Raw genomic sequence first — 27127 nt, 5'->3', positions numbered from 1 at the left:
TACATGTCTTTCTCTGTTTGACTTATTTCACTCAACATAATACCCTCCAGTTCCATCCACGTTGTTGCAAATGGCAAGATCTCATTCCTTTTAAAGGTAGATTGGGAATGGGAAAAAGGAAATTATTAGCAAAAAAAATCCATTGTTTTAGATAAGGTTGCCCTCCTAAGGGGAATGGAAGGGGCCTATCAGAAAATTTCCTAGTGCCAATGAAAAATTCCCATGTTGACTGGTTTAAGGGTTAAATTTCTGGGGGGTTGAAACTGTAGTTAGGGAAGGTATTAAGTCTTGGTTTACTAACTTAGGCTGCCATTTTAGGCCTGTTGTTTTCTTTTTCTTTCTTTCTTTTTTTTTAAAGATTTTATTTTTAAGTAATCTCTACACCCAACGTGGGGCTCGAATTTATAATCCCAAAATCAAGAGTTACATGCTCCACCGAGAGAGCCAGCCAGGCACCCTTCTTTTTAACAATGTAAAGAAATATTTTAAGGACCAAAACTCATCTAAAGAACACTTTGTCACTAAACTTCAATTGTTCCAGCCATACCTTTATCTAAACCTGAGCCTACCATTAAATTGAATAAGACTGATCCTCTCTAAATGATGAGGAATTTGTAACGTGGGATTACCTGATTTCTCCACCTACTGTGGCAATCATCCAACTAGGGAAATATGGTCTATACGTCCTGCGTAAGCTATTACAGGAAATCAAAGTCAAGGTCAGAAAGGTCAGAGTTTCCACAGAGCCCCTCAACCAGGTGGCAAATCCTTGAGATTCTCTAAGTTCTAGATCTTTCATCCAGACAGAAAGAGTACAATCAAGAAAGAACCTCAAAAACCTGAAACAGCTAATTTTTCACTCTTCTACAGTTTCTCTACTAGTATATGCTGGCTAAGGAATTTGTAAAATAGAAATACAACAATTTATTTACTTTAAAGTGCCTTGTCATTGTTTGGTTATACTGTATCAAATACAAACCAAGCAAAGGCCCTATCCCTGTTTTTTTGTCTCAAGAGTATCAAATATAAACCACACATTACTCAGAATACAACATTTTAAAAAAACTTAACAGTTTTCTGAAAAACAATATATACAGAAGTCAGAAAAGATTAGAGCTTTCATGTCAGAAGAGTGGCCCTGTGGTCTCCTTTCCGGGATATAGAAAATACTCCTGATTATATCCAGGGCACATTAACTTAAAAAGAAAAAAATACTTTAATTTTATTCTGCAAGGACCTCTCATGTCTCTTTTTTTTTTTTTTTAAAGATTTTATTTATTTATTTTGACAGAGAGAGAGACAGCGAGAGAGGGAACACAAGCAGGGGGAGTGGGAGAGGGAGAAGCAGGCTTCCCGCCGAGCAGGGAGCCCGATGCGGGGCTCGATCCCAGGACCCTGGGATCATGACCTGAGCCCAAGGCAGACGCTTAACGACTGAGCCACCCAGGCGCCCCCCTCTCATGTCTCTTAAATCTAATCCCAACTATTCATATACATTATTTAGTTTATACTATGCATGGAGAAACCCTTGGGTTGTCTACTTACCAAGGCCGCTATTGGTATAGGGACACCAAATAACTCTTCATCCACTGATCCAAAATTGTGGCTTCAAATAAAATTGATTAAAAAGTGAGTCATAGCTCTAGAAATATTAATACTAAAATTCAGCAAACTGATTTTCACATAGACCAAAATGTTATATAATGAACATACAAGGATGTCAAACAAATAATAAAATGCTTTCCCCACTAAGGCAAAATGAATTCAGGGACAATTTTGCTGGTTTCTGTATCTGATGTTCATCATTACCTCGTATCCCTCACAGGAGGCAGGATAAACAGTGGTATCGAAAGCATGGAAGTAAGGAGCCGGTTCCAACACATCTAAGCATAAAAATGTGTCATCAGAATCCAAGCTAAATTATACAAAAATCAGTGATTCAAAAGGGGGAAAAAAAAACCCAACTTTACCTTAAAAGGGTCAAATAGTCCAGTTGCACTGGCATTTGAAAAATCCGTGGCAAATACAGAACCTAAATTTACATTGTAAATAATGTATTATCAAGTAGTATCAATCAACAACTGTCCCTAGTTTATAATCTAAACCTTTGTCTGGCCTCAAATTCATTCCAAAATGTATATTTCCAGTGCAAAGTCTCCAAAGCAATTTCCCACTTAATCTTTTTGAACGTTCATAGTTTACAAAAGCACTTTCATATACATTGTCACATCATGATCCCCAGTTTATTTTGTTATTTCTTTTAAAGATTTATTTATTTGAAAGAGAGAGAGCACAGGAGTTGGGGCAGGAACAGAGAGAGAGAATCTCAAGCCGACTCTCCACGGAGCATAGAGACTGACCTCAGGGCTCAATCTCATGACCCTGAGATCATGACCTGAGCCAAAACCAAGAGTCAGAGCTTAACCAACTGTCACCTAGGCACTCTGATCCCCAGTTTAAAGATAAGGAAAGGGGTTCACAGATGCATTATGATTGCCTATAGTTACCCAGCTGCAAAGTGGCAAATTTGTTACCGAACTTGAGTCTTAACACTTTTGAAATTAAGACTGTTCCTCTGCCTTCTGTTTGAGTTCTGATCATAATTTAAAAATCACCCTCCTCTTACAAATCTAAAATTTATCTAGCTTTACTATAACATGTAGTTACTAGGGTACCAAGGAGCAGTATGTTTGGGACAAAGGAAGGAAAAAAAAGTAACTTCCACTTTTTTTAGGTGAATCTTTTCTATCAGTCAAATTTCAGTTACTTAAGATAGATCTATCAGATCATCTTTACCTTTTGTGAGCTTATGTAATAACCAGGTATCAATAGTCCCAAAGCAGCAATTATCTTCTTCAATTGCCTTTTGCACCTAGAAAACATAACATCACAAAACTGACTCAAAAAGGCTAAATTAGGAAATGCATAATTAAGTGCAGATCAGTAAATACAATAAAATCCCATTTTTTAATAAGAATGAATATATATGTGTGTGTGTGTGTACATATATATAAACTATTTTTAAAATATACTCCAAACAGTTCTAAGCAATTGCTATAAGGTATAAAAGGCTTTAATTTTACAATAAACATGTGTTACTTTTGTGATGAAAAAACAAAGTAAATATATATTTTTTTAATTTAGACATATGGATATGTCTACATAAAGTCTAAAACAGGGGATGGGGCGCCTGGGTGGCTCAGTGGTTAAGCAACTGCCTTCGGCTCAGGTCATGATCCCGGAGTCCTGGGATCAAGTCCCACATCGGGCTCCCTGCTCGGCAGGGAGTCTGCTCCTCCCCCTGACCCTCTTCCCTCTCATGCTTTCTCTATCAAATAAATAAATAAAATCTTTAAAAAATAAATAAGTAAATAAAACAGGGGATGGTATACTATGATCACAGTTCAAATCCAACCCACTGCTTATTTCTGTACAGCAAGTTAAGAATGGTGTTTAAATTTTATAATTGATTTTTAAAAAAGAATACCTTGTGACATATGAAAAGTAAATGAAATCCATATTTCAGGGTCCATAGATAAAATGTTACTGGAGCATAGCCATGCTCACCTATTTATGCGTTATTTATGGCTGTTTTCACATTATAATGGCAGAGTAGTTTTCCAAGTCTAAATTATGACTATCTGGCATGTTACAGAAAAAAACGTGCTAACCCTTAGCATAAAGCATGCCAAAGCAAACAAACATATCACAACCTCTTTAAATAGCTAATAGAGACAATGAAATGATTGTTGAGATATCATTATTATTATTTTTTAATTTAATTTTATTTTTTTTAAAGATTTTTATTTATTTGACAGAGAGAGACACAGTGAGAGAGGGAACAGAAGCAGGGGGAGTGAGAGAGGGAGCCCGATGAGGGGCTCAATGCCAGGACCCTAGGATCATGACCTGAGCCGAAGGCAGACTCTTAATGACTGAGCCACCCAGGCGTCTCCATTATTATTTTTTAAAATAGGCTCTACACCCAACGTTGGGGGCAAAGTCACAACCCGAGCTTAAGTGTTGCATGCTTACCAACTGAGTAATATCTCAAGGCGCCCTGATATATTACTAACATAGTGGAAACAACGCCCTACATCATTTTTCACCACCTCTCCAACTCTTATTTGTCCTTCAAGACTAGCAGTTCCTGGATTTGCCCAAGCCAACACTCTATGGGAATCTTCCAGATAGCCCTTATCTCACGTCATTACCTCCCTGTTAGACCCTAAGCTCCTTAAGAGCAGAAACTAAATTATAAGCCCAACACCAAGGAGGCTTCCTGCCATATAGCAGATGCTTAAAACATATCTCCTAAATAAATGAGACAAAAAGAACAGCAAATGAATATATTTAAGGATGAATTCTATTTCAACAGTAGAAAAGATCAATAAAATGAAAACACATGACATAAGTTCCAAAAAAGAAGTCATTGTAGATTATTTATAACAAATATTTTGAAGATTCCATTCAAGCTTTATATCACTTACATAGGGAGTGCTTAAAGTAATATTACTTTATTTCAAACTCTTTTTAAATTTAGAAATTGTGATTCTAAAATTTGTTCCAGATTAGAGAAAGGTTAATCTGTATTTCAGTAAGCAGCAACAATGCCTGACAAGTAGTAAGTTCATCTGTTCATTCAAAAAACGTTTGACAGCCAGGTCCTCTGATAGGGAGTAGGTCCATATGAGGCTACAAAGACACAGAGTCAGTATTAGGGCTCAGATTAGGATCAAGGTCAATCCTCCTTGCTTTGGGTTAAGACTCCAAATGGCTCTACCCTATGAGTAAGGGTAAGCTAGAAAGACAGGCTCTCATAGGAAATGCAGCTCAGTTTTGAATCACCTCAATCATTAAACTGGATTGCTGTAATCCTGGTGCCTAGAAGAATGGAAGAAACAAACATAATTCCTGTCCAGAGCAAGATAGTGTTAATGTTAAGGCTCTCATAATTTCTACACATAATTTTGCAAATACAATGTCTAGCTGATATACATACACATGCATACAAGTAAGTAACCAAGCTCATCAAACGCATCAAGTTGTATATACTAAATATTTTCAGCTTTTTGTATGTTAATCATACATCCATTAAGTAGTTTAAATTAAAAAGAAATTAAATAATCAGGCATCTAAGGAAACAAGAGAACATGAAAAAGAAAAGAGAGAGAGAAAGACAGAGCCCATGAGGCTACAGATATTAGAATTAATAGTCATGCACTATATCCTAGAAGTCCTTGTCAATGTTTAAGAAGAAAAGTCATATTTCTACACCATATTGTTATGTTAGGGAATTACAAATTAAATCAATGAGATACTACTTCATACCTATTAGAATGGCTAAAATCCAAAACCCTGATATCAAATATTAGCAAGGATGTGGAGCAACAGGAACTCTCATTCATTGTTGGTAGAAATGTAAAATGGGCTACCCACTTTGGAAGACAGTTTGGCATTTTCTAACAAAGCTAACCATAGTCTTACCATCTGATCCAGCAACTGCACACCTAGGTATTTACCCAAAATAGCTGAAATTTATGTTTATACAAAAATCTGTATACAGGGATGCCTGGGTGGCTCAGTTGGTTAAGTGGCTGCCTTCAGCTCAGGTCATGATCCTAAGGTCCTGGGATGGAGCCCCACATCGGGCTCCCTGCTCAGTGGGGAGCCTGCTTCTCCCTCTGCCTGCTGCCTGCTTCTCCCTCTGCTTGTGCTCACTCTCTCTCTCTGATTAAACACACACACACACACACACACACAAACCTGTACACAAATGTTTATAGCAACTTTATTTGTAAGTGCCAAAAATTAGAAGCAACAATATGTGCTCCAACAAGTGATCAGATAAACGAAACACATCTAGACTATATGTAATATAGTCTGGCTATAAATTTCTTTTTTTTTAATATTTTTAAAAAAGATTTTATTTATTTATTTGACAGAGAGAGACACAGCGAGAGAGGGAACACAAGCAGGAGGAGTGGGAGAGGGAGAAGCAGGCTTCCTGCGGAGCAGAGAGACCGATGCGGGACTCGATCCCAGGACCCTGGGATCATGACGTGAGCCAAAGGCAAATGCTTAACGACTGAGCCACCCAGGCGCCCCGTATAAATTTCTATCTAAACACTGATCTTGCCGCAACACATGATTTGGTATACTGTGTTTTCATTTTCATTCATCTCAAAGTATTTTCTAATTTCTCTTAGGATTTCTTCTTTTACCCACTGGTTATTTAAAAGGACAGTTTAATTTCCATTTATTTTTGAACTTCCCAAATTTCTTTCTGCTAATTCCTTCTTTTTATTTTTAAGGATTTTATTTTTAAGTAATCTTTATACCCAATGTGGGGCTTGAACTCACAACCCTGAGATCAAGAGTTACATGCTTGGGGCGCCTGGGTGGCTCAGTCGTTAAGTGTCTGCCTTCGGCTCACGTCATGATTCCAGAGTCCTGGGATCGAGCCCCGCATCGGGCTCCCTGCTCAGCGGGGAGTCTGCTTCTCCCTCTCCCACTCCCCCTGCTTGTGTTCCGTCTCTTGCTGTGTCTCTCTCTGTCAAATAAATAAATAAAATCTTAAATTAAAAAAAAAGTCACATGCTCTACTGACTGAGCCAGTCAGCCGCCCCATCTTTCTGTTAATTATTTTTAATTTCATTCCTTTGTTATCAGAGAAACACTTGTATGATTTCAGTCCTTTTAAATTTATTGAAGATTGTATTATGGTGTAGCATGTGATGTATCCTGGAGAAAGTTCCATGAGCACTTAAGAATGTATATTCTGGGGGCACTTGGGTGGCTCAGTCAGTTAAGTGTCTGCCTTTGGTCCAGGTCAGGGTCCTGAGATGGAGTCCCTCATCACATCAGGATCCCTGCTCAGTGGGGAGTCTGCTTCTCCCTCTCCCTCCTCTTACACCCTCTCAAATAAATAAATCTTTAAAAAAGTAAACGAAATGTTTCTCCTGTAGATGGCATACAGGTGAATCTTCTTTTTTTATTACCCAATCTAAAATCACAATGAGAGATCACTATTTACCTACCAAAATGGCTAAAATTAAAAAACAAACCCTGATAATACCAATTATGATGGTACATGAAATACGAAGTCCTCTCACTGACTGACGGTGGGTATGTAAATTATCAAAAACTGTGGGAAATTTTTTTACATTACCCACTAAAAGTGAAAAATAAAAAAAAAATACATATACACATTCATGCCCTAAAAATTCCATTCCTATATAGATACAGCAGAAATGCCTTTATATATACCCCCAAAAGACAGCATTATTCATAATAGCCCCAAACTAGAAATAACTCAAATGTACATGAACAGAATGGATAAATGGATAGTGATAAAATCATACATTGAACACTAAATAGCAAAGAAAATATAAGAAAATTAATTTACACGTTTATACAAAATTCAAAAAAATTCAGGTAAAACTATAGTATTGAGGAAAAAAACACAAGTTAAAAAGTAAAATTGGAAAGAAAATGTGATACACAGTATCGCAATGTTCTATTTCTTGATTCAAGTAGTGTTACACAGATGTTTGCTCCACAATGTATCACTGAGTGGTAAATTTTTGTTTTGTTCAGTTTTCTGTGTTATGACTTACAATAAAAAGGTTTAAAAAAACAGAGTAAAGATTCCTGTACTCCATCCCAATATGTAGTGGATAGTTAATTTTCCCTCAGATAAGCAAATTACTATCTTTATTCCTTTACTTTTTTCTTCCCTGTAGTCTACACACACACACACACACACACACACTTTCCTTACCTCAACCAGGTTCTGTAAAATCCAGGCCAGTCTCAAAGAAACATGCTGGTTTGTGAAACTGAACAAACTGACAGCTAAAAATCGTTTACTTCTAGTGAAAAAGTGCAGCACTCGGCAGGAACTCTGGAATAGCTATTAAAAAAAAAAGATACTTTAGGAAAACGCATTTAATGGTGTTTGATATTTCTATATTAATTCTACACACATGAAAACAAACCCAATAACAAACAAATAATTCAACTACTTACAGTGTTTTTAGCACTTAAGAAAAGTAAAGCAGTATTACCCTAAGTGGACAATTTTTTTTTTTTTTAAAGATTTTATTTATTTATTTGAGAGAGAGAGAGAGAGAGCACATGAGAGGGAGGGGAGGGTCAGAGGGAGAAGCAGACTCCCTGCCGAGCAGGGAGCCCGATGCGGGACTCGATCCCGGGACTCCAGGACCATGATCTGAGCCGAAGGCAGTCGCCCAACCAACTGAGCCACCCAGGCGCCCCTAAGTGGACAATTTTTAACATATGTATTCTAACACATGAAATGTAACACATCTACTATGACCTTCTTTAGCAAACACAAGAAGCTCAAGATAAAGTCTTTTAAAATAAAAGGTAGAGAGTCAAGGAAGAAGGCTATATTCTGGTTAGAAATATATTTTTAATGAAGTTAGTATTAAACCATAAGGGAAACTCCCCCACATCTTAAGTACCTGAAATTTGGGATGTATGATTTCATTTAATACTATCTATACTTATCTAAATCAAAGATGAAATATATATAGTTTAAAATTTACTTCTTAGTAAGAAAAATCTTTAATTAAAAAGAAAAAGCCTTGGGGCGCCTGGGTGGCTCAGTCGTTAAGCGTCTGCCTTCCGCTCAGGTCATGATCCCAGGGTCCTGGGATCGAGCCCCGCATCGGGCTCCCTGCTCCGCGGGAAGCCTGCTTCTCCCTCTCCCACTCCCCCTGCTTGTGTTCCCTCTCTTGCTGTGTATCTCTCTGTCAAATAAATAAATAAAATCTTTAAAAAAAATAAATAAATAAAAAGAAAAAGCCTTTCATAGAAAACTAGCTTTGAGTTTTAAGGTTTGTCATAGAAAAAAACCAAAAAACAAAAAACAAAAACTTTATCCTGCCACCTACTACAAGAATGCAGATGAACAATTCAACTTCTGAAACTAATGTTTTACAAAATATTCACTTGCATTTTCTTCCCTCTGTTATTGCACACCCCTCCCCTAAAAATATATATTTAAAGGGGCTCTGGGTGGCTTTGTCAGTTAAGCATCCATCTCGATTTTGGCTCAGGTCATGATCTCAGGGTTGTGAGATCAAGCCTTGCATCAGGCTCCATGCTGGGTGTGGAGCCTACTTAAGATTTTCTCTCTCTGGGGCGCCTGGGTGGCTCAGTCACTTAAGCATCTGCCTTCAGCTCAGGTCATGATCCCGGGGTCCTGAGATCGAGTCCCGCATTGGGCTCCCTGCTCAGCAGAGAGCCTGCTTCTCCCTCTGCCTGCCTCTCTGCCTACTTGTGCTCTCTCTTTCTCTCTGTCAAATAAATAAAATCTTAAAAAAAAAAGATTCTCTCTCTCCCTCTCCCTCTGCCCCTCCCTCCCCACTCACACGCACATGAGCTTTCTCTTTCTCTAAAACATTTTTAAAAATATATATGTAGGGATGCCTGGGTGGCTCAGATGGTTAAGCATCTGCCTTCAGCTCAGGTCATGATCCCAGGGTCCTGGGATCGAGTCCCACATCGGGCTCTGTGCTCAGCAGGGAGCCTGCTTCTCCCTCTCCCTCTGCCTGCCTGTCTGCCTACTTGTGATCTCTCTCTCTCTCTCTCTGTCAAATAAATAAATAAAATCTTTTAAAAATTTAAAAAAATATATATATGTATATATTTAACGATTTTGGTTTATTTATTAAAATAGTAAATGCAACAATCAAGAAAATGTATAGACTCAATTCTCTCTACATTTCAGTCTTGTCCCTTTTTTTGGAACAATGAGCCCCATTTTAATTTTTTTTTTCCTTTTCATTTTGGTGAGAGCATTTAAGTTCTACTCTTAGCAAATCTCAACTATATATATATATATATATTTTTTATTTGAGACAGAGAGAACGAGAGAGAGCGAGCATATGAGAGGGGGGAGGGTCAGAGGGAGAAGCAGGTTCCTTGCTGAGCAGGGAGCCCGATGCAGGACTCGATCCAGGGACTCCAGGATCATGACCTGAGCCGAAGGCAGTCGCCCAACCAACTGAGCCACCCAGGCGCCCAAATCTCAACTATATAATACAGTGTTATCAACTATGGTCATCATGTTATACATTAGATCCTCAGACCTTATTCATCTTATAACTGGAAGTTTATACCCTTCAAACCTTCTGTGTTTCTTTATATTTTGCACTGTTTATTAAAAAATAAGAGTTTCTGAAAGTATATAAAATGACCACCCATAATCCTTCTGCTGTGTTATATGATAAGAATGCTTCAAACTGAAAGAGGTTCTTCCTTCCTAAGAACACTATACTTTCTTCTATTAAAAAAATTACATTTAATATCCTTCAGTGATCTTCTATTAAAATACAGATACCTGGGGGAGGCATACAAAAAGTATGAAGAGTTCTTACACCTGCACTTTTAATCAACATATGAACAATTAACATTTTGTTTTTACATTTAACAAATATTTATTGAGGGCGCCTGGGTGGCTCAGTTGGTTAAGCGAATGCCTTCGGCTCAGGTCATGGTCCCAGAGTCCTGGGATCGAGTCCCACATCGGGCTCCCGGCTCAGCGGGGAGCCTGCTTCTCCCTCTGACCCTCTCCCCTCTCATGCTGTTTCTCTCTCTCTCTCAAATAAATAAATAAATAAAATCTTTAAAAAAACAAAAACAAAAACAAAAACAAATATTTATTGAGTACCTTCTATGTACCAAGGACTGTGCTAGGCCTTGAGAAAGCAGAATGAACAATATAGGCAGAATCTCTGCCTTCTTGAAATTTACATTCTAGTGGGAAGAGACAGACAAGTAATCAAGTCAATAAGTGAAATAATCTAAAAAGACAATGAATGTAAAATAAACCAATATTAAATGTGCCACCAAAAAAAGGAAAGAAATCCTGCTATTTAAATTGTGATATAATGCTAAGATATAATTGATGGTTAAAATGATTTAAAAAAATTAATGGTTAAAAATACATCCTGCGGGCGCCTGGGTGGCTCAGATGGTTAAGCGTCTGCCTTCGGCTCAGGTCATGATCCCAGGGTCCTGGGATCGAGTCCCGCATCGGGCTCCCTGCTCCTTGGGAGCCTGCTTCTCTCTCTCTCTCTCTCTCTGTCTCTCATGAATAAATAAATAAAATCTTTAAAAAAAAAAAAAATACATCCTGCTTGGGGTGCCTGGCTGGCTCAGTCGGTAGAGCACGCAACTCTTGATCTTGGGGTTGTGAGTTCATGCCCCACACTGGGTGGAGAGATACTTAAAACTAAATCCTTTAAAAAAAAAAAAAACCACCCTAAAAAAACCCAAACAAACAAACAAAAAAATCCTTCTTAAAAAATCACCCTTTTGAAATTGGAAAAAAGAAATGTATGTCTTATAATTCATACATTGCTGGTGAGAATGTAAATGATGCAGCTACTCTGGAAAAAGACTGACAGTTTCTTATAAAACAAAATATGCAATTACCATTTGACCTAGCAATTAATTGTACCCCTGGGGTATTATCCTAGAGAAATGAAAACTTATGTTCACATAAAATTCTGTACACAGATTTTCAAAACAGCTCTATTTGTAATAGCCAAAAACTGGAATTTGCACAGATGTCCTTAAACAGGTGATGCATATGTACCACTGAATACAACTCAGCAATAAAAAGAAACAAGCTATTGATACTCGTACAACTTGGATTCTCCAGGGAATTATACTAAGTGAAAAAAGCAAACCCCAAAAGGTTTTATACTGCATCACTCTACTTATATAATATTTTTGAAGTGAGAAAAAATATTTAATGGAGGACAGATCAGTGGTTGCAAGGAGCAAGGGATGGGAAGAGCATGGGGAGTGCACAGAAGAGAGAGGATGTGGTTATGAAAGAGCAACATGAGGGACCCTCGTAATGAAGGTACTATTCAGCGTCTTGATTCTGGTGGTGGATACATGAACATAGGAAAAAAACTGTACAGAAATTATAACACACACACACGCAAGTACAAGTAAAACTGGGGAAATCTGAATAAGATCTATAGATTGTATTAATGTCAATATCCTGGTTGTGACAGTATAGTATAGTTTTGTAAAATGTTACCATTGAGAGAAACTGCAAAGCCTATAAGGGATCCCTGTATTATTTCTTACAACTGCATGTGAATCTATAATTATCTCAATTAAAATTTCAATTAAAAAAAATGTATGTCTCAAAATCTTTGAAATGTTCTAAGTCCTGTGAAAGAAAGGACAGTATGGTAGAGACTGGATTGAGAAGTGCGGACACGCTACTCTATAAATGGGATGGCAGGAAAGGGCTCACACAGAGGAGATGGCATATGAGCTGCACCCGGGAAGATGAGAAGAATCCAGTCATGATGGCGGAGAGAGCCCCTTGAGGGTACGAAGGCCTTAAGGTAAGAGAGAGCTTCGGTGCTGTAAGAACAAAACCACCCTGGCAAAGCTGGAGCTGAATCCTTAGCAGCTTCAGGGAGGAAGGGTCTGGGAAGTGGTCAGAGCTGTAGACAGGGCCAATCCATGGTAAGGAGTTGGGATTTTATGCTAAAAGCAAAGAGAAGCCTTAGCAACCATTAAGAAAGAATCAGAACAAGAGTGAGAGGAAGCATGGGTGCTGGAAGAACTGGAGGAGAACAATGGTGCCAGGAGACTGCCAACACACATCAAATACTTCACCAGTTTGCTTGGAGCTAGCACTGGCTAAATGAATGACTTTGGTTTCATCTCTGGCATATACACCTTCAACATTTCCATGAGCCTCAATCACTAACCCATGAGCATCCAGCATAGGGGTACCTGGCTGGCTCAGACGGTAGAGCATGCAACTATTGATCTTGGGGTTGTAAGTTTGAGCCCTATGTAGAGATTACTTGAAAATAAAATCCTTAAAAAAGAAAAAAAGCATCCAGTATAGGATGAGTGCAGAGTAGGAACGGTTCTCTCAGTGTCAAGACAGGTCCTGGAATCATATGTGCTAAACTCCAAGAGTCTGTGTACATTTTTCTCCTAAGAGAAGCCAAAGCTTACATCATGTGCATGCTCAATATCAAGTAGATGAAGTGCTTTAAAGGCCGAGTTTTGTGCTTGAAGTCAGTTTTACATTTGAGACTTGGGGTTTGTCCTACAGAAGTAAATGTTTTCAAAGTCAAAACTTATTTTTAAAGGAATAAAAGTTTTGAATACCTCACTGACTAACCTAAGAAATGTTTGATGAATTGACTTATTAAAAACTAAAATTATCCATTAAGATACAGAATTACACATTATAAATAGTATAATTTTAAATTATACCATTCAAAGTTCATGACATTTCCTTATAATTATTTTTGACTCCTTAATTTCTCTTTCCTGTAAACAGCACCTCTCAGTTCTCAGCCTTACGAGTTATTAAAGCAAGGTGCATTTTCATATATTAAACTAACAAAAGAAAAACCAATGTGGGTGAGATTATGGCAAAAGTGTCTTCCACTCATGCATATATTCCATAATATCTTCATGTTTGTTTTCATCTAAAATTAATGTCTCCAAATAGTTTTGGAGTAAAACCGATGCTCCAGATACTCCCTGAAGCACCATCTGCCACAGGCACTCTATGCTGATGAGGCATTTAGCTGTGCGGCATCCGAACACGTACTATTGCAATATGCAACAGGGAATGCGCAGTGTTGATTATAACATCACACATTGCAGGTTTGGCCACGTTTAGAAAATTGTCTTACCCTCTGACTGAGCAATCCCACACGTACACTGCCACCACCACTGCTGTCATCGTCATGGTCATCAGCTTTGTCATTTGCGACCACTGTGGTAGGCATCAGGTTAAGAGCTCATGGCAGTCTGCTAGTTATCCATCTCGATATCCATTCTCCACTTTATTTATAACAAAAGAGGATGAAATTTGGACATTTCTGTATTTTTTCTGGACATAGTCTGCATCTTGTCTATTTCTCCAAGAATGGCAACATGAATTATCTCACTCTCGTGAGAACATCTGGGCCATCCTAAACCTCCTCAGGGTTTCCTGAAGTGTAATTAATTAAGTACTTGAGTCTACCTCATATGCTTTTGGGTGACTATTATGGAGTTTCACTGATGTGAGGAGCGTGCGTATGTGTATTCTCTTCTCAACGTCCTGAAACAATACAGGTGGGAGATTATACACTTAAGCCTACAGTTAAGGGACATCTACAGGGAAAATAGTAACATCCAAACCACAGAAGATAAGAAAAAGATTACCTTCATTATGAGGGAATTATTCCAAGACTTTATAAGTTCAACAGCTCTTAGGTCTTGCCAACTAATGAAGTTGTGAAAATGATTTCCCGTTTTCCTAAGAATGACAGAAACAGTATTTTGAGACTCACTATAAATCAGAGGCTATACTAAATAAAAGATCTGCCATAACAGAAAACAAAATTAGAGGCATACTGGAATCTCAAAGTATGATTTAATTAGATGGGGCTTGCTGAATGACTTTTTATTTTATAAATTGAATACATTTTGTAACAATTATAATATGATGCATAGGATGAAATTCTAGACCAAATTCTAACGGAAAATATATACTTTTTAAAGCAGTACAATGTGCACACTTCTAAAACAAAACAAATTTAATGAAAAGGCCTTTAAAGACATGCTTTTACACTTTAAAAAACAAGAAGCCAATGCTTTCCCCCTTCGTTGTACCTGATACACACAATCAAACCAAAACCTCTGTACCTACAGAAGAGCTGAAATATTGCCTAAACCTATTTCTACATCTCTCAACTTTATGACTGGCTTAGCCACTGGCAACCTACCAGGCTTATCAAAATGTGTCCAATAAAAAGAAATTCAACAATCTCTGGGTCAACATTGCAATATAAGTACAGAACTAAGAAATATAGTAGAAATAAATCGTTTCCCTTTTTGGCTCCTGCAGATTCGACCACAGACATCTACTAATCTTCAACATCCAACTCAGACTTGCTTTCTACCCTGTTTCCAGGTGCCCTCCTGTGTGGGTTCACCATGTTCAATTCTGTAGACTGTCCTTTTCCACACTTCTTAAGCAGTCCACACTCAAGGGCATGTCCTCAACTTTACGAACCTGGAAACATTCTACTCCTGAAATTCTAACATTCCAATATATTAGTCAACACCTCTTGCCATTATTCCAGTTCTCTCAATTTTACTCTCTAAATGCCTTCCCTTCAACCTCACTGCAGCCTTTAATCCCTCAAACATTCCCTATTCTTCCTACCAACCTCTCCCAGGCTTCCTTCCTTTCCTGCATCCCATGACCTATCATACTCTCTACCCCTTGACTTCTCTCTCTTTTTGAAAATTGTGGTAAAATATACATAACGTGAAATTTGCCATTTTAAGCATGTTGAAGTGCACAGTTCAGTAGCATTAAGTACAGTTCACAATGTTCTATGTTACCATTACCATTATTTCCTAACATTTGGGTTGTTTCCAGCTTCTTGCCACTGTGAATAATGCTGCTATAAACACTGCTGTACCTGTCTGAGTCCCTGTTTCCAGTCCCTTTGGGCATATACTTAGGATCAGAATTGCTGGGTCACGTGGTAAGTCTACTTTTTGAAGAACTGCCGAACTTTTTCCCACAGTTGGCTGCACCATTTTACATCCCCACCACCAGTATACAAGAGTTCCAGTGTTTCCACATCCTCACCAACACCTGTAATTCTCCATTTTTTAAATTACAGCCATCCTGGTGGGTGTGAAGTGATACCTCATTGTGGTTTTGATATGTGTTTCCCCAATGGCTAATGATATTGTACATCTTTCCATGTGCTTATTGACTATTTGTATATTATTCCAGTCCTCTGTCCATTTATGAATTGGGTTATTTGGTTTTTTGCTGTTGAGTTGTAGGAGTTCTTTATATATTCTAAATATTAATTCTTTATCAAATACATGACTTGCAAATAAATATTTTCTACCATTATGTGAGTTTTTCTTTTTACTCTCTTCATCGTGTCCTCCCTCCCCCCATTTTTCACCTCTATTAATGAGAATCACAGCATTCACCTACATCATGAACGTTTTACTTCTTTTTCCTTCAGTGATCCAAACCGTCACCATTATTATTAGTACAAATCAGAGAAATGATTTTCCTATTTTCCTATAGATGAAATTACAAACCAAACACACCAAGATGCACACCAAGATACACGCCTTCCATATTACATGCTGCAGTCAGTTTCCAGAAATCTTACAGCACATTTATGATATCGATGACTATAAATTTTTTCAGACACATTTTTAAAATGCAAGTTGCACATTCTGTCAAAATAATTTCAACATGGCTTTATTTCTTGTTATTTATGATTAAATTTAGGGCAATTTTTATACTTTGGGGAATTCAGTAGTTAAGAAAATTAAAGAAGGGGCGCCTGGGTGGCTCATTCATTAAGCGTCTGCCTTCGGCTCAGGTCATGATCCCAGGGTCCTGGGATCGAGCCCCACATCGGGCTCCCTGCTCCACAGGAAGCCTGCTTCTCCCTCTCCCACTCCCCCTGCTTGTGTTCTTTCTCTTGCTGTCTCTCTCTGTCAGATAAATAAATAAAATCTTTAAAAAAAAAGAAAATTAAAGAAAAATTAATTGTCAAAAATATGAAAATATCTTAATAGTGTTTTCTGATGCATATAAGTTTCTGATATTGATGAAGTTCAATTTATCTATTTTTGTTTCATTTTGTTAGCTGTGCTTTTGGTGCCATTTAAGAAATCAATCCTACATCCACAGCCATGAAAATTTTCCTGTATGCTTTCTTCTAAGAGTTTCACAGTCTTGGGCACATGGGTGGCTCAGTCGTTAAGCGTCTGCCTTCAGCTCAGGTCATGGTCCCAGGGTCCTGGGATCGAGCCCCGCATCGGGCTCCCTGCTCAGCAGGAAGCCTGCTTCTCCCTCTCCCACTCCCTCTGCTCATGTTCTCTCTCTCGCTGTGTCTCTCTCAAATAAATAAATAAATAAAATCTTCACACACAAAAAAAGAGTTTTGTATCCTTATCTTTTAAATTTAGTCTTCAATTCATTTTTTAAGTTGATTTTTGTATATGATGTAAGGTAAGGGTCCACATGCATATTTTGCATATGGACATCCAGTTTTCTCAGCATCATTTGTTGAAAAGATGGTTCTTTCTGCATTGCCTGGTCTTGGCAGCCTTGTCAAAAATCAATTGACCTTTGTATTTGTTTCCTTAGGCTGACATAACAAAGCACCACAGACTATGTGGCTTAAGACAATAGCAGTTTATTGTCTCATAGTTCTGGAGGCTAGACATCCAAAATCGTGGTGTTGCCAGGGCCAACTCCCTCTGAAACCTGTAAGGGAATCCTTCCTTGCCTCATCCTAAGTTTCTGGTGGTCTGCAGCAATCTTTGGCATTCCTTGACTCATAGGTGCATCACTCCGACCCTCCTCCTCCTCCACAGGGCATTCTTTGTGTGTCTGTCTTCATGTGGCCATCTTTGTATGAGGACACTAGTCATACTGAATTACAAATCCACCCTACTGATTATGACCTCATCCTAATTTAAGTAATTACATCCGCAGTGACCCTATGTCCTAAGGCCAAATTTGGACGTGCATGCTGTTGCTTCTGTTGGGCTATTTCCCCCAAATCTCCCTCACTCCTAAGTGTGAGATTACTGAGTCAAAAGGTAAGACAATTTTCCAGCTCCTCATATGTGGCCAAACCTGAAATATTTGATGTTATAACCAATACTGCATATTGACTACTATAATACTTTTAATGCCTTCTCAGCTACAGTGCCTATATCAGATGGTGCTTTGGGGAGTGTCTGGAGCATTGGATATACTTGATAACTATTTGGAGACATTAATTTTATATGAAAACAAATATATTATAAAATAAGATAGTAAGGCATAAGTGAAACACTTCTGCCATAATCTCACCCAGACTGATTTTTCTTTTTGTTAGTTTAATATATAAAAATGCACCTTGGGGTGCCTGGGTGGCTCAGTCAGTTAAGCGTCTGCCTTTGGCTCAGGTCGTGATCCTAGGGTCCTGGGATGGAGTCCCGCATCGGGCTCCATGCTAAGCAGGGAGCCTGCTTCTTCCTCTCCCTCCTTCTCGTGCTCTCTCTTGCTATCTCTCTCTCTCTCTCAAATAAGTAAATAAAATCTTTAAAAAAAAAATAAAAAAGTAAAAATAAAAATAAAAATGCACCTTGCTTAATAACTTATAAGGCTGAGAACTGAGAGGTGCTGTTTATAGGAAAGAGGCAGTAATTAAGGAGTTGAAAGTGGTTATGAGGAAATGTCATGAATCCTGAATCATATAGGTTTAAATTATACTATTTATATTGTGCAATTTTATATCTTAATGTGTAATTTTAGTTTTTAACAGATTAATTCATCGAATATGTTCCTTAAATTGTGACTAATTTCTTCAGTCAGTGAGATGTTTAAAACTTATGCCTTTGAAAACAAATGTGATAACTCTAGAAATCTGATTTTCCCACTCCTCAGGGATTGCTGATTTTTCTTTGTTGAGGGTTGGAGTTGCCAGCTTGTGACTTTTTCAAACTATTTTTGCAAAGTGTGTATTCCTTGTTATGTGTGGTCTCCGAAGTTTCTGCAACTTCTGTTACCTCTGTGATCAGCTAGTGACCTGACAAAGATTTTCTTAAATGTCTGGCTCTAAAAAACCCCCCAAAGGTACTGGCCCTTTAAGTCTTCCAACAGATACAGCTTAAGAAAGTGACTGCAACTGAGAGGGCCGGAATATAGGTAAGCATCTGTGCCAGTCCTGTAGGGCACGATCAAATCCACCAGAGCATACACACTCAAATTTTTGTAGGACAATGTCCCGTCTGCCTGCCCTGGCACCAGCTACTCACTCCAGGAATGCGAGCTGCTTTCCTCACACCCGAAGCAGGGCTGAGGAGTAAAGGATGATTGCCAGTTTGCACACACCACTTACCTGAAAATAGTAGCCTCTACCTTCATCCAGTATCCCCTAGTTGTTATAAGGCCTGATCAGGTTCTAGAGTTCTGAAACAGTTTACTACAACCTCTCTTTCCAACTCAGTGCTTGCTTTGACCAACCCTCACAGATTCCTTCTCCACTATTCTGCACAATGTCACTCTTTACCTCTTCCCTTTCAAGTTAACCATCTACCTTTCCAACACCTAACCTGGGATCATTCCAGCTTTCTTCTGTGTCTACTTCAATGCCAGAATCTTGTGAACTGATACCAATCCATATATATACAATATAACCTTGGCTACATTCTCAGAGTCACTTAAAACGATAAAGTCTTTCTCTTGTCCCTCATTAGTTTCCTCCCCATGCCCCGCAAATGGCACATCTTAATTTTCACCAGATTTCTTAAGCCCTAGGCCAGCATGGCCACCTGCTTCTCAAAGGAAGTAAAAACACAGGAATGACTTTCCTCAACTCCCCACTTCTTCCACTTCTCTTTTGGGTCAGAGGAAAAGCTTTTCCTCTCACGTCCCAGGCTGGCAGCTCCACCAAGTACCCTCTATACCCATGCTTCCCGACTCTTCCATCACTTCATTTCATCAATATTCCATCAACTCTCTGTTCTACACATGCTTACATCTCCCCATCTTTGAAACAGAACCAAAAACATCTCTCCTGACCCAGGATGCCCCCCACACCTGACTAAGCCCCTTCAGTGTTTCCTCATCACCTCCCATTACCTCAACTGAACACAATTCAAATGCAATTTAGATTTCTAATCATTCATGAAAATTACATTCACTATGGTAACCATTGCTTTCCTAATTTCCAGATTTACAGGCTCCTTTTCAATTTAACTTGACCTTTCTGCAATATTGACTCCTAACAATCACTTCTTCCTACCTAAAACTGTCACTTTCCTAAGCTTCCATGATATCATTGTGCTGTTTCTCCTCCTACCTCTCTAAGTATATGTTTTTAGTTTCCTTTGCAGATTTTTCTTCCTTAGACTGCCATTTAAATGCTGGGGCCTGCTGAGGGTTACATCCTTGGCCCCCTTCTCTTTTTAACTAGCTGCTCTCTCTAAAAACAAATCTGACCCACATCCATGAATGCAGTCACCACAGGACTATTCACCTCACTACATCTCTAGGGCCAGACGTTCACTTAAGTTCCATCCCCTCACAAACAGCTACCTTCCACAGATCTCCCAAGTTTGCTCCATGCCATCTCAAATGCAACACGTCCACCCAAACCTGCTGCCCCTCTTCCTCCACTGTGCCACACCTGAGTTAATGATAGCTTTTAGCTGCTTCAGCCAAAAACTAGGGGGAAGAGGGGTCATCCTAAATCTACAAAGGGATTCCATAACATCCCTGTAGTCTACCCTTTAATGGGGGAGGGGGGAACAAATGAGTAATTAAAACTATCATTTCACGTAAGGATCATGCTATGAAACACTGGCATGGTAAAGGAATAGAGTAAGTGGGGGTGAGGAGTGTTTTAATTTTTTTTTAATTTTTTATTTTTTTAAAGATTTTATTTATTTATTTGAGAGAGAGAGAATGAGAGAGAGCACATGAGAGTGGGGAGGGTCAGAGGGAGAAGCAGACTCCCCGCCGAGCAGGGAGCCCGATGCGGGACTCGATCCAGGGACTCCAGGATCATGACCTGAGCCGAAGGCAGTTGCTTAACCAACTGAGCCACCCAGGCGCCCGAGGAGTGTTTTTAGATATGAAAGCAGAGACCTGAATAAACAATAGCCTTCAAAAAAATTTCTCAGACTTAGTCTCATTCCCCTCAAATCCACTATCTACCCGGATTCACCTGGGAGTGGTGCCTTCCTTATTTTATCCCTTGAATTCCACAGTACTGCTGATTCTTACTTAGAAAACTCCTACTCATCCTACAACGCTTGGCACAAATGACTCTGTAAATCACTCCCTCATTCCGCCTTCTAAGCTATTCAGTGCCCCTCTTCAGCTCCTTCATTACCAGGTACACAGCAGTTCTACTAGGCAGATGTCTACCAGCCTGCACCCTAACAATCTAGGCTCACACTGTATCCCCCACTGGACTGTGAGCCTCCTGAAGACACAGTCTATTCACTTTCAGATTCTCACCCCCTAGCCCAGACACCAAAGAAGTATTTGATAAACGAAGGCTGCTATCAATGAGGACTATCAGACTGTGTCTGACAGAAATGAAATCTATGCATATATGATTCTCTGATGCCATTCTACACACAATAGCATCTACTTACATACTTAAATCTGATTCTTAATCACTGATTCATCAAATGCTTACCCAGCAATTTGTGCCAGGAGGTGGGGACATAGCTATGAAGAAAGGGATATGGCATCTTTGCCCCTATGAATATATTCTCTACCAGAGAAACCAAAGAAATACTTAATTACTCAATTGCTTGCTTACTACAGATAATAAGTCCTCTGAAGGAGAAACAACATGAGTATATTTAACAGGGACACCTTGCGCAGTGCAGGGGTCAGGAAAGACTTCTTTGAGAAATGACAATAGAATTGAGCTCTGAAGGATCAGTGGGAACAAACAAGGAGGTCGAACTCTCCTGACAAAATATATTACATGTTCAAAGGTTCTCAGACAGGATGAAGCATGATGTGTTAAGATGCTAGTACAGCTGAAGAACAAAGACAGGGAGAAGATCACAAGAGGAAAGTGACATCATTAGTTCATAACATGGTGGAAGACAATCTAGAATACTGATCTCAAGAAGTAGCACATATTCTAATACTCTCTTAGCAGTGATTTGGGTTTGTTTTATCTCTGTCAACAATAAAAGGGGAAATGGAGGAAAAACATCAATAACAATATCATAAATGAGTTGCCTTAAACCTCTCTAACACATTCTGCCATTCCATGGTTCTTAATATATTTGTGTCATAATTGGTAAGAACCATTAACACAAGTATCAGGTATTACAATAAAAGATATATTTGGTGCTGTGGAAACACAGACTCATTTATATACTTGTATTATGAGACTGTAAATTCCTTGAGGGCTGGTATTCGTACTCATTTTCATATTCAGCTCAGCAGCCGGCACAGTGCCTTACTCCCTGTAAGTCCTCAAATGGTTACTGAGTGAATCTCAGTTTGCTTGCATGACTCCCAGTTTATGTTACTAATTGGCACACACCCTGATCTGAGGTTACCTGGCAGAAGCCTCCCTGAGAGATGCAGAGATTGAAGAAACAAAACAGCTCAGGTATTTTAGGACAAAAGGAATTTAAAACAACCAAAATGGAGGAGATATCATTTTGTTATTTTAAGATGCAGGCTAAACACACCACTGATTAAATATATTGAAAAAAAAATTTTAACCTGAAGAATATGAAGAAAACGCAAAGACCAAGCTTCCTGGCATCTAAAGGAGGGGGAAGGAGAAAAACGAAAACAAAGTCCAGAGTTTTAGACTTCCTGACAGCAACAACCAGAAAATAATGTCTGTACGGTCAAGACAACAGGACTACGGCCGTGACTGCAGGAGAAAGAAACAGTGAGCTGGGTAGAGGAGGTGCGGGCCGGGACTAGAATGCACAGTAGACTGTGCCAGGGTCCTGTCCGTCACTCTTTCTCCAGAAAATGAGCACGAAGTACTTCCTGCTGGCTCAGAGCCATGCCACTTTAGTGCTGCATCTCAGATCTTTGCTGTAGAGCTCATAGATCTGCCAACATTATGTGCTCCAGCGGCTCACCAGGACTCGGGGAGCATTATTTTAGGACCCCATTATTTTAAGGTAAAAGAAGCACAAAGCCTTGTGTGGGGTTTTTTTTGGGAAAAGATCTAGTATTTCAGTTCCTACAAGCAAAGTTTCCAAGACTCAGGGCGCCTGGGTGGCTCAGTCGTTAAGTGTCTGTGTTTGGCTCAGGTCATGATCCCAGGATCCTGGGATCGAGCCCCGCATCGGGCTCCCTGCTCGGCGGGAAGCCTGCTTCTCCCTCTCCCACTCCCCCTGCTTGTGTTCCCTCTCTCGCTGTGTCTCTCTCTGTCACATAAATAAATAAAATCTTTTTTAAAAAAAAGTTTCCAAGACTCACGAAAGAATACAAACATCTCAAAAAAGGACAGCCAAGGAGAAAACTCACAATTGTCTTAGGAAGAAATCTTACCCTTTCACAGGGACAACACCACCAGTAAGGGAGGTGAACCGTCTTGGAATCTGACTCTATTTCTTCCAAAAGTGAGATATGGTCCTATTGCCACATAAAAACTTTGCTTCCTAACATTCTGACCTCCTTGTCATGAATGACCTGCTATCTAGGTTTTGATGAAAACAATCTCTGTGGTCAATGACCTAATCTCCAAATCCAACAAAACACAACACTTCCAGTCGGTTATTTCCCTAGGAACACTCCCTTGCCCCTACTTCCATACCACCTACTTCCCAGATTTGTGTTTGTCCCATCATGCCAGCTTTTTGCTTTCTGACCCCCTTTAAGGTGGGGGGAGGGGTGAATATTCATTGTCCAAATCCTCAGTCTTCTTTTTTTTCTATCCATATAATCTCTATCAGAGAACGCACCTATTTCTCCAGACTCTGTCTACGTCAACAATTCTCAACTGGGAGTGATTCTGTCCCCCAGGGGGCATTGGGCAATGTCTGGAGACGTTTCGGTTGTAAGAACTAGGGGTGTGGGGTGCTGCTGGTATCTGGTGGGCAGAGACCAGGGATGCTGCTAAACACCCTACAATGCCCAGGATAGCCCCCAACAACAAGGAATCATTGGCCCAAAATGTCAATGGCGCCACTATTTAGAAACTACATCTACACAGATGACTTTAGTTCCTTTTTTCTTTCATCTGACTTGCTATGCCCAACACACTGGGTGGGAAGTCTGGGGAAGGCAGAGGGGGACTGCAGATGCAGGCAACCATCTGAGATACATATGCCCTGAAAGAAAGAGCACTTATCTAGAGGAAATGAGTCATGCCTTAGTTAAACCAGACAGACATTCTAACCACCTTTGGGGTATCTCCACATTCACATGTCCCAAACCAAACACTTTTATCATATTCCCTTCCACCCACCCTCATCACCATCTAACTCATTCCTCCTCTAATGTTCTCTATAATTTCAATCATATCCCCCCAAACATCAAGGCCAGAAATATTGGTAAAGTTAAACTTCTTCCTCTAACCTAATACTGAAATAATGGCCAAGATCTTGTGAATTCAGCCCAATTAGGTTTCTTACACTTATCCCTACTTCTTATATCTACTACTTTTCTTCCCCACTGCCCCATGCTCAAGATGCCCTTTGGAGTCTAGTGCTTTGTAACAAAGAAACATTTTATAGAGTTTTGTGGTTGTTGTTATTGTTTTTGAAGAAACTCATGTTGGGGAACCTGGGTGGCTCAGTCAGTTAAGCATCTGCCTTTGGCTCAGGTCATGCATGATCCTGGAGTGCCGGGATCCAGCCCCGCATCGGGCTCCCTGCTCAGCGGGCAGCCTGCTTCTCCCTCTAACCCTCACCCCATTCTCATGCTCTCTCTCACTCTCTCTTTCTCTCTTTCAAATAAATAAATAAAATATTAAAAAAAAGTTTAAAGAAACTCATGTTGACGGCAATACGGGCATAGTAGAAAGAGCATGTTTGGGGTCAAAAAACAAATCTGGAACCTTGACTCTATTTATTAACTGAGTGGCCTTGAACCACTTACTTATCTCACTGAGCCCTGGTTTCTTTCTCTGTAAAAAAGACATAATACCTAAATAACAAGTTTGTTTGTTAGGATAATAGAACCTGAAATATCATAGATATTCACTATATGGTAGCCATTATAATTGTGTTTAATTTACACATACCTCATATGCTGTAGGTACTTAAATACTAAATTTGGAGTAGACTGAAAACATAAACCGTAATTATAGAATTGTGTTTATGAAACTTGTTAGGCTCTCCTGAATCTTTTTCGTTATAAGCTAATTTTTAAGATTTCAATCCATGCTTATTTGAAAAACTAACTTATGTCAAAAGAAAGGAATGGAGAATTTTAATGACAGTAACAATACTTTTTATTGTTATCATTTTATGTAAGTCAAGTCCAGATAACATGCAGGGAGCGTATTTTACAATGCCAGAAAGTAGGCCCACTTTCATCTCTCTTATCCAAGTAAACTGCTATTAATTCACCAATTTAAAACTCTCCAAAAAGGTTTCACAGCAACGTAGCAACATATTCACTGTGGTACGAACCCAGCAACAGAATGCTTAGCACACAATGCACTTACTTGTTCCACGTAATAAAAGTTGCTCTCTGTGTTGAAATGCCAAGACCAACAATTTGATTCATCTCTATTCCTGCAGCTAAAAATAAAGATAGGTAAAACACATGTTTAAAAGCCAGTGAAGTTTTTCTTTACAATATTACAGCATGGGAAATAAATCATCCAATATAATATTTAAGAAAAACATCTGGGTTTAGCATTTAGTAACATAATCGGAGCTAATGAAGGAAGCATTACTAAGATGACTTTGTAGTAACTTCTCACTTAAAGGGAAAAAGTTCATATTCTAATAATAACAAAATGGGCTTTTTGCTTTAAATGTTAGAAAAAAAGCAAACACTACTCAAAGTAAGTTGGATTGTATTTTCTTCTTGATAACACTAAAAGACTGATCTTAATTCAATGATCAACCTATGAAAATTAATAAAGGGAAACCTCTCTAAAACGTAGTCAGGGCCATACCACTGGGTCAATTACAGGAAGACCTACCAATTACAGACCCCAAGAGAAGACTCCTCAGCAGGAAAGAATCAGCAATTATAGGTCCTAACAGGAAAAGATGTACTTTGCATCTCCTATAATAAATCTACTACCCCAGCCAATGAAAAACCATCATTACCCCAAACTCTTGCCTTTCTCCAATGGACTATAGTTAAAAACAATCCTTCCCAACCTCTTTCTCCTTTTCCACAAAATAACATTCCTTTCCTTTGTTTGCTGGACTTGCTTATGGTTTTTGCCATAGCTTGCTTGTCCCAAATTGTTATTCCTGAATAGGAATAAGGTCACCATACCATAATAGAAGCTGGTTGATGACAATAAAGGAAAACTCCCAGGGAAAATAGTATAATCACTGAAGCTTAGATCTTATTTTCCAACAAACAGATGCTAAGATGCAAATAAACACATGGTCTTTCTGGGGCCCCTGGGTGGCTAAGTCTGTTAAGCGTCTGCCTTCAGCTCAGGTCATGATCCCAGGGTCCTGGGATCCAATCTGTGTCTGGTTCCTTGCTCAGCAGGGAGCCTGCTTCTCCCTCTCCCTCTGCTGCTCCCCCTGGTTGTGCGCGCTCTCTCTCTCTCTCTCTCGCTATCTCTCTCTCTGTCAAATAAATAAACAAAATCTTTAAAAAAAAGAAAACAAAATGGTCTCTCTGGCTCATAGTTCTTAAAATATAGCTACTGGAGTATTTTTTTGTGATGCTCTTTTAGAAGAGTAATTTATCCCGCTAGGAAAATTAGGTACAACTTCAATTTGAGCACCAAGAAAGACAAATCACCCCCGGTACAGTACTCCTCCCCAAAATATTTAACCTGAATCTAATCATGGGGAAATAAATCAAGACAACAGCAAAATGCAGAACCGTCTAATAAACTGGTCTATACCTCTGAAAACTGTCAATACCATGAATAACGTGCTCTAGATCAAAAGAGACTAGTAAATAAATAAATAAATAAATAAAGACCAGACAGACTGATTGCTAAATGCAATGCCTCACATTTGGATGCATTCTGGATTGGAAAAAAGTGATTAATGACTGAGACAAGAGGAATATTGAAAATTAAGTATTAGAAAATATTACTGTATTAATGCTAAATTTCCTCTGTGATATGTGCAGTGTGTTTATATAAGAGAATTCTCCTTTCTTTTGGAGATAAAGCTGATGTATTTAGGGACAACAGGTTATTATGTCAAACCAACCCTTTTAACCGGGTCAAAAAAAGAGTTTGTAAAGAATGGTAAACACTGCTTAACATGTTTGAATCTGGGAAAGGCAAACAGGTGTTCCATGTACTATTCTTGCAGCTTTTTAAGTAAGTTTTGAAGTATTTCAAACCAAAAAGGCAAGAAGGAGAAGCAACTGAGCCACAAAAATGAAGTAAAAGATCTTTTA

General features: G+C 38.9%; 1 protein-coding gene across 1 annotated transcript in view; it reads right to left on the bottom strand.

Annotated features, from left to right (window-relative positions):
- The window catches only part of GK5 (glycerol kinase 5), a 77012-nt gene that overhangs the window by 39313 nt on the left and 10572 nt on the right, over window positions 1-27127 (bottom strand). The window contains exons 3-9 of the mRNA XM_021678731.2: window positions 25239-25314; window positions 14242-14335; window positions 7784-7915; window positions 2797-2872; window positions 1971-2032; window positions 1810-1883; window positions 1546-1606 (exon numbers count right to left, since the gene is read on the bottom strand). Of these exons, the coding sequence (XP_021534406.2) occupies window positions 1546-1606; window positions 1810-1883; window positions 1971-2032; window positions 2797-2872; window positions 7784-7915; window positions 14242-14335; window positions 25239-25314 (575 nt within the window). The remainder of the gene's footprint in view (window positions 1-1545; window positions 1607-1809; window positions 1884-1970; window positions 2033-2796; window positions 2873-7783; window positions 7916-14241; window positions 14336-25238; window positions 25315-27127) is intronic.

This window comes from Neomonachus schauinslandi, chromosome 1 (genome assembly GCF_002201575.2).
Source record: "Neomonachus schauinslandi chromosome 1, ASM220157v2, whole genome shotgun sequence".
NCBI lineage: Eukaryota > Metazoa > Chordata > Mammalia > Carnivora > Phocidae > Neomonachus > Neomonachus schauinslandi.
This window is presented reverse-complemented; position numbering and strand designations above follow the sequence as displayed.